The following is a 15,642-nucleotide window of genomic DNA, read 5'->3' on the forward strand; positions in this document are numbered from 1 at the left end:
TGTAACACTGAAAGGGAACATCTTACAGCAGAATAATTACTTTTCCATGTGATACTTTAATTACAATTTGCCAATAATACAAAATCATGGGTGGTTTGGTATTTTCATGGTGTGGTACTGCTGCTTTAACAAAAGCAAACGTTCTATAAAGTTCCTCTACTGCTCATTATTGTCAGCTAATGGTAAATATTTTGATGGTAACTAGAATAAAAATATTTAACAATTCTTCAGCCCAGAAGGAACATGAAACAACAGACAGTAAGAAAGAAGTGGTATGTTTAAATCTGATCCAATTTGTGGAGCAACAGTTGTGAAAGATTTATTTTTCTTTTCTCTCGACTTTCCTGTTTTTTTTTTGTTGTTGTTTTTTTGCTTTGATAGACCTTCTGGTTATCCTGCTTTGACTGTCTGTCAAGGCCAGAGTCAATTATGAACCATTGTCCAATCACCCATCCACACTGAGCTATAACCTCTACTAAAACATCTGTGGAGTATAAGAACATTACACTACCTCGATATATTTCTAACTTGCTAACTCTCTATAGCACTGGATCTCAAATTTACTCTGTCATGGCTCACTTTAGAAGCTCTCAAAAAAGATCAGAACCCTCAATTTTTGTGATAAAAATAATAAATTTAAGTTGAATTTGATCCTGGAAAGAGACATAAACCCTCTGGTGTGTGATAGCGAGGGCATTTGGCATAAATACTTGGAGGTACTTGTGAATAAGGTAGATCTTTTAAAAGTGAGCTCTAAGATTTGTGCTAGTATCATTTGTTGCGCCTGCATTTTGCTTTCTTATTTTGAGGTCCTGACCTATGGCTCCTCCAGTCTCAAATAGGAAATAATTTCAACTGCATGGCAATAACCAAATGTAGTTTTTGGTTAATAGCAAGAATTGACAGATTTTTCCCCAGTGATAATTGTTGTTGTGTTGTTGTTGTTTGAAACCCAGGCATAGCAAAATTCATGCAATAGTATCTGCAAACTCTTGCTTATTTTTTTCCCAATAAAAAGTCTTGTAGAAGTTTAAGTTTCGATTCTCCTTAATACAGCTTTTTTCTTTTTGTGTGTTTTTTGTGTTGTATTTTCTCTTTTTTTTTTTTTTTTTTTGCCTGTCCCGTTTGGCTCTTTTGCCATCAGAATTGTTGTCTAAAGGCAAAGAAAGATGCCCAACGGATTTACTTTACCAAATTGACCATCCCAGCCTTGTCGTAATGGTCCATTTGATTCACCTTTTAGTGTTTATTTTATTTTCACTTACTGAATACGGGACAGACTTGACTGGGGGAAAGAAGGGGAGAAAGAAAGAGGGAAAGAGAAACAGCTGAGAAGAGGGACGGGGGAGAAGGGCAAAAAACAAAAACCAACAGAACGGGGAGAAAAAAAAAGAAAAAGAAAAAAAAATGCATATATCGATCACCTGGATCACCTGCTGAGAAAGAAAAAAGAAAACAAGCAGAAGAGAACAAGAGTAATAGAATAAACAACATCACAATGATATATGGGAATATGACACTAAATACTAAATATTAAACATTATTGTGCAGGACATAAGATCAACAGAACACAGTGTGCTTTGAGGTAGGAGCCAAAAAGGGTGTAGTTTGTGGGTGTGATCACCCGTGTGTACACCTGTGAGCATGGACGCGCTTGTTTTTTTTTAAAAAAAGGTTCCTTCATGTAATGATCTGCTAGAGGGTGTGGGGGGGCCACAGCCCCGTCCTCCAGGGCATGAAGCAGGTATGGAGGAGATCAAAACTCCAGACATCCAGAGGCCCCCAGAACACAAGAGACCAAGGAAGACTAACAGAGGGGCAGCCACGCCACTGTCCCAGAAAGAGCTGAGGAGAGTCCCAGATGAGGGGTCACTCAGCAGCCGCAGAGCAGAAGCCAGGGGGAGTTGCAGTGACGCGCCCGTGAGCTCCGCCGGCAGCCAGCCGTGCCTGAGTGACCGAGCCCCAGGCCGAGAGGCCAGGGGCACCCCACCCCTGAAGTGGCCTGAGCGAGCCCCAGGCTCCAGGCCCCGATAAGCGGCTGCCAAGGAGTGAGCCGGTGTGTACCTGGACGCCCATCCCCGGACACAAAGAACCACCAACGCACTGATGTCTGAGGGAGTCCACCACTGGCAGGGGAAGTGGTGGTGGGGGGAGATAGGCCTCCAAACCTTGGAGGGCCTGAGATGTCCCCAGAGAGGTGGCGTCTGACACCCAACCTGACATATAGACACAGACATACAGGCACACACAGATACAAACATCCATTCCCACCCTCATGCTCTCATATGCACTTACTCCACACTCAACCAACGTGGAGACAGACATAAAGAGACGCTGTACACACGATCACACTCCCCAAGCGTACTCTACGAACCGGGTCTAGGTACCCTTGCCCCTGGAAGGGGGAACTGCACCCAGACCCAGGTGGTGTTACCCTTTTCCCTGCGGTGGGGGGAGGCAGACCGCCCCGACTCCGCAGCAGCAGGGAGGCCCCACACTCCAGACCGCAGTCGGACGGCCAACTCCTCCTCCTAGCCCCCCGCTCCAGCAGGCCGCAGAGAATGGGGGTGAGAGAAGACTCCAAACCTCCCTCCACCCGCTCATTGTAGTGTTGATGCATGTGTGTTCTAAGGTGCATTTAAAACCCAGGAGGGCATGGAGCTACCTGCCAGAGAGCAGCAGGTAAGCGCATGGTCTCTCCTGATAGCCCTCAATGTCTACGTGTATTTAAAATTGAGAGGTGGGCAACGACACCAGGGGTGGGGTGTACACCCTGATGGTAATTTGGATTCCGTGTATCGTGCCCACCCCCAAGATCCTATATGTATGTGTAATGAGAGTGTGAGTAATGTGAATGTCTAAGTTGTGGGATAAAATTGAGGCAGAGGCAGTCAGAAGGGGACAGGGGGGGGGGGGGGGGGGGTAGCCTCCTCTGCACCCTGGTGACATACCCCTACTCCAAGGTCCTGCATGTGTGGGTGGTTGTGGTGGAGCGGGAAGAGGGAGGCAGCTGGTGATGGGGAGGGAAGGAAGGGAGGGGCAAGTGACCCCTCCCTGGGGCCAGCTCCCCCGCTTACCCCAGTAGGCACCCCCATACTCCGCGACCCGCCAGGGAAAGGGGGCCCAGGCCCATCCAGACCGGGGCCCAGTGCAGCAGCGCCTCCCAGCCCCACAGAGCCCGGGACATGCCACCCAACCCCACCACAGAGAAAACTGCACCCACCCCACCATCCACTCATCTTCCAGACTACATAAGACAATAAACGCCCAGGCTGAGATCTTCCTCCACCTCTCCTGTATCTCCCCCTCCTGCAGAGAGAGTTCCTGAAGAGAGGAAAGTTCCTGCAAGATGTGACAATCTCCGCCACCAGTTGAAGAGCCCCCCAGGTGGCTTGATGCACCAGCGGCACCCAGCGCCAGGGCTGGGCCCCCATGCACCCACCTGCCCACAACCCCGGCAACACACCAACCAGGACCCAAGCCCCCGAGGCCCGGCCCGGGCCCCAGCCCAGAGACGGAGCGCCCCCAGAACCTCACGCCCATCCCGGACCCACCCAGGGGCAGCCAGGCTACCAGGTCAGTAACCCACGTCCGTCAGCACAGACCCTCCCCTAGCCCCGCTGCACGCAGCCGCGAGGAAACAGTCACCTGAGAGCCAACAGAGCCCCTAACCGGACATGACTGCTACCCCGGGTTGAGCCCCCGAAGGAAGATGCCTCCGGGGAACCCCCTGACGCCCTAAGCCTGTCCCTACCCCCACACCAATCACAACAGTGAAGGAGGGACCAAACTATGACCCCCCACCCCCACTAGGTGATGGAGCTGATCAAAGGAGCCCAGAGCAATTGATCTGATGTGGTGGCAGAGGCTGTATCAAGACTAATGTAATCTAATAGATAATTTCTATATTGGTTAGAATTAAGATTATTTTTATTTTTCCAGTTCATGAGGACTGTTTTCTTGGCTATGCATAGGGCAGTGAAAACCATATGGGCGATATTCTTTTCTGAAGTGACATTAGCTAAGCTGCCCAACAAACACACTAAGGGGGAAGTTGGAATGTTACATTTCAGACACTTCGATAAGTCTTCACATATCTCGCGCCAAAACTTCTGAACTGGTGGACAGAACCAAAGAGTGTGGATATAATTGTCCGGTGAATTGGTTTGGCAGTGTGAGCAGTTGTTGGTAGACGTAAAGCCCATCTTGAACATCCGATGACCTGTATAGTGCACTCTATGAAATATTTTGTATTGAATTAATTGAAGACTGGGATTTCTAATTAGATGAAAGGTTTTTAAGCAAATCTGAGACCAGAAGTTTAGGTCTAAGTTAACTGATAAATCCGCTTCCCATTTTGCAATAGGAAGTGATATTGATTCATCTGTTTCAGAAAGCATTCTGTATATTTTGGATAGTAATTTGGGGGTTTTAAGAGTAAGAAATTGAACCACACTTGGTGGTGTTTGTAGTTCAACTTGACCCGGTTTAAATTTCTTTTTTACTATGGATTTAATTTGTTGATATTCTAAAAATCTTTTCTTGTTGATCCCATATTGTGTAACTAGTCTGTCAAATGAAATAAATTCTGTTCCTTCTAGTATATGTTCTAAATATTTGATTTTTGTTGTATTTTCCATGGTTATCCATGCCAGAGCTCCAGTGGTTTCTCACTTCAACAGCGTGACCCAGTCTACATTTAAAAGAAAAAGCTGCTATACACATTTAATTAGATAGTTACATACAGTATTTCCTGTGCATGCTTTATAATGCATATGCATGAATTACATTATGTACAGCAAGTCCCCGCTGATGTCAAAGTCTTCATAGTGAACGTAATTAATAAAACATGTACAAACTTTGCTAAGGAAAAGAACACTTGTTCTGTTAATTAACCCTTGCACTTAATGCACTCATGCATTTCATGGAAAAATCTTGAGTTTCCTGAGTTTTTGATAACTGGCTTGCTCCTTCACAGAATACCTGAATTATGAAAAAAGTATGGTGTTGATGATACATATGGACTGTGAACAACTTGTCAGAGCACACTCTTTGCAGTGACATAGTCAAATGGGCTGTGCACTGCAGCCAACTCTTTCCCAAACACCCACATCCTTTGAAGAGGAGCTTCAGCTCTGTGAAATGACTTCAGATAGACACAGGGTGCAAAGGAGATTACACCAAAAGAACATTTCATTCTCTTTCTTTACATAAGGCTCTTAAAAAAAGGCAAGATTCTACCATTTATTTGACATAACTGGTGAAAGTGCTAAAAAGCTACAAAAACAGCGAGTCGTGTTGATATGGCCTAAATTTTCAATCTTGTACTTGGTGATTGTAATAATGCTAGCTTGAGAATAGGAAGTTGTAAAAAAATAAATAAATACATTAAATACAGTACAGTTACCCGTACCATGAAAGACACAAACTAATTACGTCACAGGTGACATTTTAAGGACAACAGTCAAATGATTACAGGAGTGGCAACTTTGAACCAGATTGACACCAATCTTCATTATGATTTCTGAAGACTTTCTGAAGAGCTTTCAAAGGTTTTTTTTGGGACGTTGGCTGCTTTTTGTCACTCATTTGCAGTCCAGTCCTTGTACTTGTTTTTAAATTGTTTAAACTGTTTCAGATTGTTTAAGGTTTAAACTGTTTAAATCTTTAAACAGTTGTTGGTAACATCAGGTTTTTGCTGAAGTTGCATCAGAAATGGCGTCAATGGAATCGTGGCTGTCAAAAAGCCATTCTTGAGGAAGAGAAACAGGAAGAAACTGCTGAGGTATGACACATTACACAACAACTGGACTTTAAAGCAGTGGCCTCAGGGGTCGTGGGGTGATGAATCTAAACTTAAAATTTGTGGTTTAACTTGCTGGGGCTTTGTCAAGGTTTAGTGCTGCTTTTCTGCCAGCACATTCTATTAATTGGTGGAATTACGAATGTAGACAAGCACCAAGGGATCTTAAACCACCATGCAACACTGGCTGGATAGCATCTGATTGGGAACAACTTCTATGTTCAAAATGATAATGATCCTAAACACTGTTGGATACACAGTGGAACAATATCAGTCATGGATTGACCTCCCCAGACCACACCTGACCTTAAACAGTGTAGAATAATCTTAATAGACAGCAGTGTTGGCCAAGTTACTTGAAAAAAGTAATCAGTAACTAATTACTGATTACTTCCTGAAACAGGTAATCCTGTTACTTTACTGATTACTTATTTTCAAAAGTAATTAGTTACTTAGTTACTTTTTAAAACATGATTTATCCCCTAAATAGGTAATAAAGCAATAAATCTTTTAGCCCAATTCTACTTTTTCTACATAATCCATCATACAAAATGTAATCAAATGGAAAAGTCTCTTTTTTTAACTTGTTTTATCAGTTTTAATCTTTTAACTTTATGCAACAAGCAAAAATTTAATTATATGCAACATTCTCTGACTGGAAGAAATTTGTTTAACATTTAAACCTATTTTCTGCACATTCCAGCATATAAAATAAAATAGTTTTTTGTGTTTACACTCACTCTTTCAAATAGATGCAAGTAAAACACAGCAGAAAATAAATAAAATCAAAGACTCAGCGGTCCTGTTGCTCTATTTTCACCTGTATAGAGATTGACAGACCACGTGACTTTCGTGCATTGCATGCCGGTAACTCGTGGCAAAACAATCCAAGTACCGCATCAAATGCAAGCATTTGCAGCACCGCAAAACGTTCATTCTTCGGTTCCAATAAATTCTTGCTTTTTCTTTGCCCCCCAAAAAGGTATGTACAAAACGAAGGAGAACAATGCCGGTCCGTACAAAGACAGACTTAATGAAAAGTCAAAGAAAAGATACGAGGAAAAAAATCAAACCAGTGAAAGTGTTAGATCCTTACGAGCACACAGAGGGACAAAATACGTTAGCGTGCTGCCCAACTTCACCACGCTCATATTTATAATTATACGGTTCTTGGAGTGAGTGCATACACTCGTGAAGTTTAGTAACTTCAGGTCACTGCAACAAGCCCAGGTACAGTTTACCGACGGATGGGTACAGGACCTTGAAATGCACCGTGTAGAAAGTAAAGACCATCATACGAACAAAGGTAAGTTTACCAGTCTCACAAATTGTCTTCATAAATACACATTCGTTGACCGTTTATTAATAGGACCTTTGAGCTCAATGGTAATTAATTAGTAGTAGAAATAATTTCTGGTACCCATCACAGAAATGTAGCAGTGACAATAATATTGTATGCTGTAATCGTACTGGGCAATTAGTGATACAAAACAACTGTTTTATCCTGTGAATGAAAGTATATGTTTTTGTCAGTGTACCATGGTAATAACAGAAGCGAAACACAATATTGTGTCAGGACAATTTACTATTTATGCACAATAAATAAAGGAGCATAGTGCGACAATTTCTGTTCAGCGCCAGACTTGCTTGTAACCTATATCACCAATTATGTTATGAAAAATGACGCATTAACTACAACAGCAGACTGACCTTTGTGGAAATGCTTGGAGCAGACTAACCTGTGAGCTGGAGTGTTCTAGGACGTTATATTTTATCTTTGAATGGCTGCAATCCAGTTGCCTCTTTGTTACTTCGGAAACATGGCTCGAACAATTTCTCTTCAACGACGTAATCCGATAAAAACGATCTCTTTACCCGTCGGCTTCCCGTGGCTGTCATGCGACCGGCTATTTCAGTTAATAATACAACAGCTTCTTGCCATTTTTTGTGTTTCTTTTTATCGCTGTATAACTGATTTCAATTCAAAGCCTGCGTGCGCTAGTACCTCTTGCCACGAGTTCCCAGAATTCTTTGCGGTTTTACCCCTGAGTGACGTCACATTTTCAATCTCAATTTCAGGACTGGGCAGGGCAGGCGGAGGTTTGCCCTGGTGCAGGTGTGCTGCAGCGGTCAGTGGAAGGATACGGCAGTTTCTCTGTGAATTTCACATTCCAGCTGCAGCATATTTGGTGCTTGTGTAACAGACTTAGAAAATAGCTTAATGAATTTCCTCAAAATTGATGTGCTTTGTGAATAGTTGGAGCCACCTGGTGGACAACCACAGCAACTGCAACTGTTAAGGTTCCAAATTGCTGCACAGCGCATGCCTCAGCAAAGGAAAAAAAACTCCCAAGCTGGTGGTAGGTGCTAGTGAGCGATACTGTTGTCAATTTTGTATGTGTATTAATGAAAACATTCTTACAGTGGTAATTGTCAACGTGTATTTTGATTGTAAGCAGTACTAGCATGTATCCTGAAAGTTACAGGCATTTTGATGCATGGGTAGTAACTTTATTCACGAGTAGCATTTTTGTTAGCATGCTAAGCTAATACTCGTTAGCTAGTCGGGTGCTTTTTGACTTGCACTCAGCTCTAATGTTTCTCTATGAGATTGTAATTGTTCTAATTCTTTTTAACAGAACTGAATGTTGCAGTTGCTTTGCACACTGTTAATTAGTGATGGGATTTCCGGCTCTTTTTAGAGATCCGGCTCTTTCGGTTCGGCTCACTAAAAAGAGCCGGTGTTCCAGATCAACTGGCGTTTAGATCAACTGGCGTTGGTCGAACAGATGTGTGGCAGTCTTGCGTTTCAGGAGCTCCTACCGACAAACCAGCAAAAAAACGCCAAATGTGTCATCTGTGACACTTGTGAGGTTGTCTCAAACACACTCCGTCAGTCTTGATGCTGTTGAACAACAAAATGTTTAAAAATGTGGCGAGTTTACCTGGTGATATCCTCATGCGCGACGCGATCGCGAAAACAGCAAACAAGTTACACCACGCCGTTGTTGTTCACAGGACAGCAAGAGTAAACGATCGGGAGACCCTTGTCGTCGTTATCGTTCCACTCGCACGGTTTATTTCACCGAATTCAGCGTTTCTGCTCCACAAATAAAGCGAGCAGTTTGCTCTGTGCACCAACATGGAGTCGAGTCAACCAGCGCCACCTCTGGCCAAGTGCCACAGCCTACAGCCAGATCAACTGGTGACACACATCTGCAGCACGTTTGAATTCGTGTCATGCACATTTGTACCTTTCAATTGTGTGTTTGTGCGTCATGCAAATAAACCTTTGAAATGAATGAAATGATATCATGTATTTATTATCAGCCTACATTTGTACAAAATGCCAAATGACATACACATAGTCATAAGAATCACCATCCTGATATCAACACTTTTGCCCATAAGAAAAATGTCGTGAACAAATATATGACACACCAATATTTCACCAGTGTTGTAACTCACATGTCGCCAGCATAGTCTGCCTGTGTCTCCCCTCTGCAAACGCACATTTCAGAGTTGGATGTGATATACAGTCTGCATAAGTGTGGTCAATCCCATAACGATCCGTAAGGGGATGGCAGCTACGCTGAATGTACAGCAGTCACACAGTGATCAGCAATAAACAGTCCCCAAAACTTGCATATAATCCCCAATGTGGAGCCCATCTACTGACTACCACATAGCAGCTGGACCAGTCCCCAATGCAGGTCAGTCCACTGCTGCCACCTGTGGCCAAGTACCATAGCCTACCACTAGATTAACTTGTGACACACATCTGCACCTGCTGCTATGATCACATTGAGTAAAGGCTGAGTGGCTGCACTCACACGTGGTGCATCTAAATCTACCCACAAATATGTTGAAACATGCAATGCCAGCAATGTGGATTGTCAACACTACAAACAATCAGTAAGCAAAGACTACACGGGTCAATTCCTTCTGTGTTCATTCAACACCCGCTACATTTGTAGTCGCCTACTGCAGAGGGGAAGTCGACACACACTGTGTGGTACCACTTCCCACAGAAGGTGCATTCAATCTGCAAGGAAAAGTAGATTGTCAGTGTCATTCAGCTGGAGTCAGGCTCTTGAGTAAAGCAACTAAACATGTCACAGTGTACAGATACTGCATATTTCTGTGCAACAGTCTCATCTGTGCATCACTTGCTGTTTCCATGCGTCCTGTAGGTGCTCTAGTGTCTTTGAAGTGCAGAGGCATGCAGGTCACCTGAACTAGAATTCCACTGTTGGTGCATCAAAGTGACATGTCACCCAGTGATGTTGAAGTAACCCAGTCAAGGTGCGTCCATCTTAGGTATTGATTCTGTTATCTTACCCAGTCATCGGTTTCTGCACCTGAGCTTGCCTCACCACAGGCACGACATAGCTGGGAAATGTCATCTATAAATACATATGTCACAATGTGGATACACACATAACTGTCACAAATGGAGGTCCAAATGCCGTTTCCCGGGTATACCTGAGTTTTGGAGCAGAGAGAGCGCTAGCTCCAGTCTGAGCCTGGCAACCCCCTCCTCGTCAACAGGGAAAGATATATTGGTCCCCGAAAGTATTTGTTCTGCAAGCTGAACATTGTCTACTCATCAGAATCTGTCCATTTAGGTACAATACACCATGAGCATTGTACTGACCTTGCATACAAAGACGCCACAGGATGTTAGGTCCTGCTGTTTTGGATGGGCAACAGTTGAGCATGTCCATTTGCCGATGGCTGGACATTTCCGTCTAGCCAGAGCTCTTTCAAATGTTAAAAAAAAGAAAAAACAGATGGGTACAAAAAACAAGAAAAGGAACAGGTACTGAATGTCATCCAGTGCAGCAGCCTTATGTGATCCACATGTACAAGTTAGAAATATGACTGCTGTGGTTAACATTAGCCTGTCGTGCGTACCTTGTCACATCCCTGCACCTATCGAGTTGTGCTTGTGTTGCCCCAAATGGGTCAACAAAGACAGCCCGCATTTCTTTCAGATACATTATCTTGAAAAACAAATGGAGATCATGTTAAACCTAGTTGGTTCACGTCAAATTCTGATGGTTGTGTGGCGTCTTACAATGAGTGTCCAGTGTCTGTTGTCACAGACTGCCCCAGCTGCCACGTCATAATTCAGCAGATCCAGCTACAAAGTGAAGATCGTGGCATTACATCATGAATAGTCGTGAATGAGGATGGTTACATGTCAAAGCCAACTCACCTTCCTGACACCTTTCATGGACCCCTGCCAAACTGATGTCACGAAATAGGAGTCCATAATCAATACAGCGTGTTGGCGCCCCACCAGTGTCAAATATGCATTTATGATCTAGGGGCACACACGGTACATTGTCATTCCCGTCCAATGAGGTGACCACTCATGTGGAAAACATCTACATACCTCACTTTCCAACTCTTTCCCAGGGGCCAAATCTGCAATGTTCTCCGCAAATAGCTTGTAAGGCCCAATTCTGGACCACAGCACCTTTCCCCTTTCACCAGCCCAGATTCTGGTTATTACTGTGAAGACAACATTGTCAGGAACTTGTCAGACATATCATTTGTACATTGTCTGCTTACTCACCATTTTCGGGGTCACAGCGAGACTGCACCAGTGCTGGCCCCTGGCAGGGTGGCGGTGACAGTGGGGGTGCTGATGGCCCCTGGCAGGGTGGCGGTGACAGGTTCTTCAGCTTTGCTGGGACCCTCTCCTCAGGCTGGAAGTAGTGCGTCAGTTGGTCAACGTTGACCTTCACAGTCCGCTTGCCCTTCCCTGACACCAAGTCAGCACTTTTGCCTTCCAGCTTCACAATCCTCAAGGGTCCCAGCATATCAGCATCCAGTTTGCCACCTTTTCTCTGTTCCTGCCTCACATTTTTCCGCAAAACCATGTCTCCCACCTGGAAGCCATCCTCCTCTCCCCTTTCTGCCTTCCCCCTGCGGATCTTGTCTTGGGTGGTTTTGACATTTTTGGTTACGTCAGCGTAAACCACCTCCTGGGATTTTAGGCCCTCACACACGTCTTCATTTGAAATGAGTTTAGTGACCATGCCCTCTGTAACCTGCCAAAATACAATGACTGAGTAACTGGATTAGGATTGAGACATCTTCTCTCTTGTACATTACACCATTTTACCTTGTATGCCTTTGGGATCTCCGATGGATACCTTGCCTCTCTGCCGAACATGAGGTAATATGGGCTGTATTGTGTTGTCAGCTGCTTTTTTGTCCTCAGTCCAAACATGGTTGACTGCAGGAATTTGTCCCAGTTCTTGGGCTCGTCACTCACCAGTTTATTGAGGGATCTGAAATGTCAATGCATGAATACAATATACTAAATGGCCATCGTTGTGACATAGTTACAGCACAATATATAAATGACAGTATTGTACCTCTGGATTGTGCCATTTAATCTCTCCACCAAGCCATTGGTTTGGGGATGGTATGGTGAGCAGAGGCTTCTTCGGATGCCCAGGGTTTTACACAGGCCATAGTTGACCTTGAAACGGTGATCACATTGGTCATCCAAGCTGACATTACATATGTGCTTGAGCTACTAATACCCCACCTTGTTGCAGAACTCTGAGCCCTGGTCTGTTAGCAGTCTTTTAGGTGCACCAAATTTGTAGAAAAAATCCAGAATACAACTGGTGACCTCATCTGCAGTTTTGTTTTTCAGTGGGTAGGCCTCTGCCCATTTGGTGAAATAGTCAACCATCACACAAATGTACTGATTACCACCATCCGTTAAGGTCAGTTTACCCACAAGATCCATTCCAACGAGCTCAAAGGGCTCTGTGACCTGTGAGGGGGGTAAAGAAGAACATGTCACATTTGATGTATTTGGACAGTAACAAATATGCTGTCTGTGTTACTGTACCTCGATTGGAATGTATCCTTTCTTTTCCTTAATATTGGCCCGCTTACACTGGCATTGTGGGCACTGAGCAACCTATTGCCAAATTAAGTAACATTACATGTTAATGATCAGCAAAGTGCCTTGGAGCTGTAGGTTATATGGGTTAGTTAGGAGCAACAGGGTACGAACACAAGACATACGAACAACAGAGAAACAAACAAATGTAGAAAAAAACAAAGAGGGGGGGGGGGGGGGGGGTTCTTGGGTTTCCACAATGCGTTTGAGGCTCATTCTGACAGAATGTGCTCACCCATTTTTTAATGTCACCCTCCATGCCAGGCCAGTAATAGCGTGCCATGATGGCACAGTGGGTCTTCTCCCATCCACAGTGTCCACCAAAGTGGCTGGAATGAAATTCCTCAAAAATGTCATTTGCCTCCTTGGCAGTGCAGACCACTTTTGCCAGGTTCTCCGTTCTGTTCTTCTTCTGCCTGCATACATAGTACAGGTCTCCATCTCCATTGGGCATGTGGGGCGAGACAAGAACAAACAGACAAGAGGGAATGTTCACATTGACGCACAATGCTACACTCTGATGGTTTACATGACATTATCCATTGTACTCACCATTTATCCTGAAGGTCTCAGCTCTTCTTTTGATTGTATATCTTTCCCTGCTGGTTGATCCTTCAGGATAGCGATCGTGGAGCTTGAACTCCAGAAGCTCCCTCACAATTCTGGGATCCATTTCCCTCACCTACACCTGTCCACCTATCTACCTACTCCACTGTACCACAAACACACAGACTAACAGACACACCACACAAACCAACTAGCACACCTCAGTCACTCACTTTCAGGAGTCCACTCTCTCACAAGCTCTTCCCAACCACACTGGCTATAGTTGCCTTCTAATCACTATCTAACTGCTGTAAATTCACTGACTGCTACCACCTCACGAAACCCACAGATGTTGGTTGTACTCACTGGGCTTATATAGACTGCATATGACTACCAATTCCTTCCAGCTGTGCTGCTTAATCACCTATATTGGCTACCAGTGTTCCTAGCAAACACCACACGGTTGCCTCATGTGACTCCAGTTGCACAATTGAAATATACAGAATCACAGTAGAGACATAGGCAGCCTATTCTGACAAGGTGTGTTGTGAGCACACTGATGACATATTTCTATGTGATCTATGTGTGGAATGCATATTGTTGTTGGGTAATAACATGAACAGAAGGAGTTGTGATGTCTACAACTTCATGTATATGATGGGATTTAAATGGATACACAATTGTGTTTCATGTGGTTGCATGGTTTATGGGACAGCAAAGACAACATTGACAATTACAAATGTGTTGTGCAGGTAACATATTCAAACGTGGTGATGGGACCAGCTGCAGATGTGTGTCATACGTATATCTGGCTGGATGATGGACAGAAGGAATTGACCCGTGTAGTCTTTGCTTACTGATTGTTTGTAGTGTTGACAATCCACATTGCTGGCATTGCATGTTTCAACATATTTGTGGGTAGATTTAGATGCACCACGTGTGAGTGCAGCCACTCAGCCTTTACTCAATGTGATCATAGCAGCAGGTGCAGATGTGTGTCACAAGTTAATCTAGTGGTAGGCTATGGTACTTGGCCACAGGTGGCAGCAGTGGACTGACCTGCATTGGGGACTGGTCCAGCTGCTATGTGGTAGTCAGTAGATGGGCTCCACATTGGGGATTATATGCAAGTTTTGGGGACTGTTTATTGCTGATCACTGTGTGACTGCTGTACATTCAGCATAGCTGCCATCCCCTTACGGATCGTTATGGGATTGACCACACTTATGCAGACTGTATATCACATCCAACTCTGAAATGTGCGTTTGCAGAGGGGAGACACAGGCAGACTATGCTGGCGACACGTGAGTTACAACACTGGTGAAATATTGGTGTGTCATATATTTGTTCACGACATTTTTCTTATGGGCAAAAGTGTTGATATCAGGATGGTGATTCTTATGACTATGTGTATGTCATTTGGCATTTTGTACAAATGTAGGCTGATAATAAATACATGATATCATTTCATTCATTTCAAAGGTTTATTTGCATGACGCACAAACACACAATTGAAAGGTACAAATGTGCATGACACGAATTCAAACGTGCTGCAGATGTGTGTCACCAGTTGATCTGGCTGTAGGCTGTGGCACTTGGCCAGAGGTGGCGCTGGTTGACTCGACTCCATGTTGGTGCACAGAGCAAACTGCTCGCTTTAGTTGTGGAGCAAAAACGCTGAATTCGGTGAAATAAACCGTGCGAGTGGAACGATAACGACGACAAGGGTCTCCCGATCGTTTACTCTTGCTGTCCTGTGAACAACAACGGCGTGGTGTTACTTGTTTGCTGTTTTCGCGATCGCGTCGCGCATGAGGATATCACCAGGTAAACTCGCCACATTTTTAAACATTTTGTTGTTCAACAGCATCAAGACTGACGGAGTGTGTTTGAGACAACCTCACAAGTGTCACAGATGACACATTTGGCGTTTTTTTGCTGGTTTGTCGGTAGGAGCTCCTGAAACGCAAGACTGCCACACATCTGTTCGACCAACGCCAGTTGATCTAAACGCCAGTTGATCTGGAACACCGGCTCTTTCGGCTCCGAACCGGCTCTTCAGGTTGTTTTGTTGCTTTAATTTATTTATTATTAACAATAATATAAAATTATGCACAAAAGGAATTACTAACGTAAAAACAAGTGGTTTTATTTATATATGTTTATATATAAATATATGCGGTGGCCCCTAGAGACAAAACACGTACAAACTCCAAAACACATTTCTAGCATGAACTGAACTTCCAAAGCAGAGCTACTAGATCACTTAAATGACACAATTGAAAGCATGTGTGTATTGTTTGTGTATTTATACACAGGCACTCATATATATATTCAAATAATTTAAAAAAAAGTTCAT

General features: G+C 43.9%; 1 protein-coding gene across 1 annotated transcript; it reads right to left on the reverse strand.

The window, feature by feature from the left end:
- Positions 1-7,165: 7,165 nt before the first annotated feature.
- On the reverse strand, positions 7,166-11,853 carry LOC309700181 (uncharacterized protein; the record flags this gene model as incomplete). Its single annotated transcript, XM_082523629.1, has 7 exons — positions 7,166-10,394; positions 10,461-10,566; positions 10,721-10,809; positions 10,884-10,949; positions 11,025-11,132; positions 11,205-11,323; positions 11,388-11,853. The coding sequence occupies 7 exons, from the start codon at positions 11,851-11,853 to the stop codon at positions 10,251-10,253; spliced, it is 1,098 nt and encodes a 365-aa protein (XP_082379755.1). The 3' UTR covers positions 7,166-10,250.
- Between the last annotated feature and the right edge of the window lie 3,789 nt (positions 11,854-15,642).

This window comes from Aulonocara stuartgranti (assembly GCF_965226115.1).
Source record: "Aulonocara stuartgranti genome assembly, chromosome: 23".
NCBI classification, from domain to species: domain Eukaryota; kingdom Metazoa; phylum Chordata; class Actinopteri; order Cichliformes; family Cichlidae; genus Aulonocara; species Aulonocara stuartgranti.